This window comes from Etheostoma cragini, chromosome 18, assembly GCF_013103735.1.
Source record: "Etheostoma cragini isolate CJK2018 chromosome 18, CSU_Ecrag_1.0, whole genome shotgun sequence".
In the NCBI taxonomy this organism is placed as follows: domain Eukaryota; kingdom Metazoa; phylum Chordata; class Actinopteri; order Perciformes; family Percidae; genus Etheostoma; species Etheostoma cragini.
Genome location: NC_048424.1, coordinates 1,011,756 through 1,016,393, shown reverse-complemented (window position 1 = coordinate 1,016,393; position 4,638 = coordinate 1,011,756). Strand labels below are relative to the sequence as shown.

Sequence of the window (4,638 nt, the reverse complement as noted above, 5' to 3'; positions counted from 1 at the left end):
GGGGGTTAGGTTAGGGGGGTTAGGGGGTTTAGGGTTAGGGGGTTAGGTTAGGGGGTTAGGTTAGGGGGGTTAGGGGGTTTAGGGTTAGGGCGGTTAGGGTTAGGGGGTTAGGGTTAGGGGTTTATCTGTCTTAATGTTTTCTAATTCTGTGTAAAGCACTTTGAATTGCCCTTTTGCTGAAATGTGCTCTACAGATAAAGCTGCCTTGCCTTTTGTTAACCCTCGTGTTGTCTTCCCGTCCTCGTTGTCATTCTGGGTCCAACTTTTGTTGAAAAATCACTTTTTGTCACCTGAAGTTTTTTTTAAACGTTTTTTCCTTTTTTGTCGATGTTTTTGATGATTTTCGGGCATTTTTGTCACTTTTTTCAAAGTCCTTACCTTTTTTTAATTTATATTTTAAATGCCCTAACATTAAATACATTTTTCAGAAAGAGGGGTGAACTGATCATTTATTTTACTTCTGAAGACCGTTTTTTTTTTATTTTACATGGTTGAAAGAAACCCAATTTTCTGATATAGAAACGTTATGAAAATAGGTCAAATTTGACTCTTTGTCGGACAGACTTGTGACTTTAGTGTTTTTTGACTCCTTTAAATACTCACTCTCTTCTGTACTCTTAACATCACAAATTAATGACATAGGAGAGCAGAAGGGAGCCTTTGGGTTCACATATTTATATGAATGGCCATAACAAAAAGTTCAATTTAACTTGAAACATAAAAAAAGAGAAAAGCTTAAGATTTGTCATAAGCTGAGTAATTGTCCCTTTTGTTAACCCTCGTGTTGTCTTCCCGTCCTCGTTGTTATTCTGGGTACAACTTTTGTTGGAAAGTTTTTATAAATTTTTTGTAACCTGAAGTTTTTTTTTTTTAAGATGTCAAATAAAGTGACAAAAATTTGAAAAGACATCAAAAAAGTAACAAAAAGGTAAAAAAAAAAAAAGGGACAAATGTAAGGAAAAAAGTTTTTAAAAATTGGGGGAAAAAAAAACAAATTTCAAAAAAGGCTCAGAAAACGTTGACAAACATTGAAAAAATTACAAAAACATTGGGGGAAAGACACAAAAGGGTCGGAAAAAAGACCAATACCTTGATTAAAAAAAAAAAAAAAATTCCAGGTTGGCGTGAAGATAAGACGAGAGTTAACGTAAACACAGATTATCACAGGCGCCTGAACACAAATGCTAAAGCCTTTTTTTCTCTCTGGGAAGTATGCTATAAGTTGTATAAATACTCTGTTTTGTGTGTCTTTGCAGAACTACGTGACGTGTGCGTTGGGGATCCACTACGTCGGATACGTGATGATGTGCTTCGGAGCCGCCAACTCGCTGTGCTCCTTCCTCTTTGGAAGACTGGCTCGGCACACCGGGAGGGCGGCGCTCTTCTTCCTGGGTAAAAAGACTAATAAAGCGTTCACTCTGTCATCCTCACACATCTGTAGTATTCAGAGCTTTTATTTAACCCTTGTGTCGTCCTCCCAAGTCAAAAACTGAATCACACTTCACATTTCCGTCCCTTTTTCAGACTTTTTTTTGCAGTTTCCACTAACACCACTTTGCTAGTTTTACACTACTTATTGGAATTCATGGTCAATAACCCTCAGTTAGATAGAAATATACCTAATATTTGAGGAAAAAAAAGCTGAAATTATGAATTATTTAGACTAATAGTTAAGATAAGAGAAATAAAAGTGATCAGTTGTATTTGCAAAGAGCGTTATAAGGAATCCAATCCATATTTTGTGCTAATTTGGTTAAAAAAACCTCATATTTCAGATATAAACGCTTTTTAAAGGGTCAAATTTGACCAAGAGGACAACAGGAGGGTTAAGTACTACTAAAAGTACTAATGCCACACTGTGAAAATACTCAGCTACCCGTAAAAGTCCTGCATTCAAAACTTTAATCAAGTGATATCAGCAAAAGTTAAGTATGTAGAGCAGAATTCTGATATTTCTGGATTAATATTCCTGCTGCATTAATGTGTGTGTTTTTATTTTTATTTTACTGCTGTAGATGTTTAAGGTTGTGCTCATGTTAACTCCTTTATATAACGTTGGGTAGTTTGACCTGACGTTGACGTCTCTGTTTCAGCTGCGCTGGCCAACTTCGCCTGCATCATGGCTCTTTTGTTCTGGAGGCCTCATCCTGACGAGCTGCCCGTCTTCTTCGTGTTTCCTGCTCTGTGGGGGATGGCCGACGCCATCTGGCAAACTCAGACCAACTGTAAGAAACTCCCATCAGCCTTGAATAATGTATATAATTAAATAATGTACATAATGTATGATGACTAATCACATTCATTCTCCCCGGAGTGTGAACCCTTTTTCACAAAAATTGACCCATTTCAAATTTTTACAAGAAGGAAAATGGAACAAGTTACATTTTTTCTACCTGAAACTCAGCGTCCTTTCCTTATTTCCTGTGTTAAACATGTATTCCTGACTCAATTCAGAACATTATTCTGGATATGACACTTATGTTGTTTCCATTGTGGATTTTTAACATGAATTATAACCTTATGACACAAAACGAACCCCACTTCCATTTTTTATTGTGTTCTAGTAGAGACTGATGCATTCCCTAAACATATTTGTTATCTCAGCTGTTGGAAATTGAGATAAAGACAATATTTGTTAACACAATATGAAGTAAGATTTTATTTCACAATTGTTTTTAGCCCTTGGGTCGTCGTCCCGTGAAAATTGAAAATAAACACTTTTGTTGATGCTTTTAATCAATATTTTTAACTTTTTCGTACGTTTTTGTCCATTTTTCCTACACTTTTTTCAATGTTTGTCACTTTTTTTGACGTTTTCAACCCTACGTAACACTGACTTATTAACTTTAGTTTAATAGTTATTTTTGAAATTTGTGGTCAATAAAGCTAATTTATAGGAAATTATACCTAATGTTTGAGTTAGAAAAGCAGAAATTAGGAATTATTGAGACTAAAATTAAAGGAATGGATGTTGATGATAATCACAGACTGGAATATGTCAACTTTTACTCAATACTATTTCAAAAACACTTCCATTTGTTTTACAATGCTATAAAATTGAATAAGACGTCCCAAAATTAATGAAAGTAGAGATTTGTACTTGGCAAAGAGCGTTGGGTGGAATCAATCATGTTATTTTGGGGAATTAAAAAGAACATTGTGAAATATCAATGTGAAATTGTGGAACAGTTGTTCCTCAGTTTGCTTAAATGTCACCGCAGACGTACATTGTAACACTCGTGTTGTCTTCCCAGTCAAAAATCAACACTTGTTACACTTTATTGATGTTTTTAACTTTTTATTTACATTTTGTCCCTTTTTTCAACACTTGACTGAAGTTTCTTTTCCAATGTTTGTCACTTTATTTAATAAACAATTGAATAAGACGCCCCAAAATGAATGAAAGTAGAGATTTGTACTTGGCAAAGAGCGTTGGGTGGAATCAATCATGTTATTTTGGGGAATTAAAAAGAACACTGATATAGGACAACGGGTCCATTTGACCTGAGGGATAAGACAGGGTCCTGAAAGTGGACACAACACGAGGGTTAAATGTCTTTTTTCTGTCTTTTTTCAGCTCTTTACGGCATCCTGTTCCCCCGACACAAAGAGGCGGCGTTCGCCAACTACCGGATGTGGGAGTCGCTCGGCTTCGTGATCGCCTTCGCCTACAGCACCTTCATCTGCCTGGAGTACAAACTGTACATCCTGCTGAGCGTGCTGCTGCTCACCGTCGTCACGTACCCCGTGGTGGAGTACTACGAGTACAAGAACCCCACCCCCCCCATTCAGGAGGGGGCCTACACAAGTCACAAGGAAACCACCCAAATATATGACAAACATATCATCTCTCAGACCGAAATCTAGAGACTTAATGTCAAATGTTTTACTTTTTTTTTTTTTTTTTACATCCTTGTCTGTCCATTGAGCTGATGATGATTACAACCGATGCCAAAATTGTTCAAATTACCCAGAAGCACAGAGTGAGATTGATGGAAGTCCAATCAGAAACGTGTCTACTTGTATCGTGGCAACCAGTCTAAACTGCCCACTGACACAGCTGGAACTGCGTACTTGACTCAGCGATGAGTCTCTATAGCTGGTTTTGGGGTGGACTACTTTGTGTTGTGTGCATTGATCTGATCCCTGTGAAGCTTGTGTTGCATCTCCAGGTAATCTGCAGGTTAGAGACGAGTGATGTCCTTCGTAAATGCCCAGACCAACAATGTTATCCTCTCCGATTTAATCTCCTTTCTTTGTGTGTGTTAAAGGCAGTTGTACTGTATGAGAATGTGTGTAATTATCAAACCAACTGAATGTCTGTATGACTCTACTGTAACTATATCACTGAAGAGTTAAAGAAATGCAAAATAAATGTCTAAATATTTTGAGTGTTGTCAAAATGCTGTAGAGATGCTATAGAGTACAGTAGCTCAGCGCGTAGGGAGTCGGGTTGGGAACCCGAGGGTCGCCGGTAGCGTGGATCACTCACACTCTCTCACACACACACACACACACACACACACACACACACACACACACACACACACACACACACACACACACACACACAATGGTTTTCCTCCCAATTTCTTTAAGCTCTTTTTTTGTATTATTTTTTTTACATTTGTCATTTTT

The 4,638-nt window shown here is 37.4% G+C and overlaps 1 protein-coding gene across 1 annotated transcript in view; it reads left to right on the top strand.

Annotated features, from left to right (window-relative positions):
• Nucleotides 1-4,340, top strand: part of unc93a (unc-93 homolog A) — a 12,725-nt gene extending 8,385 nt beyond the window's left edge. The window contains exons 6-8 of the mRNA XM_034900757.1: nt 1,257-1,392; nt 2,094-2,225; nt 3,578-4,340. Of these exons, the coding sequence (XP_034756648.1) occupies nt 1,257-1,392; nt 2,094-2,225; nt 3,578-3,867 (558 nt within the window). The 3' untranslated portion in view covers nt 3,868-4,340. The remainder of the gene's footprint in view (nt 1-1,256; nt 1,393-2,093; nt 2,226-3,577) is intronic.
• The last annotated feature ends 298 nt before the right edge of the window (nt 4,341-4,638 follow it).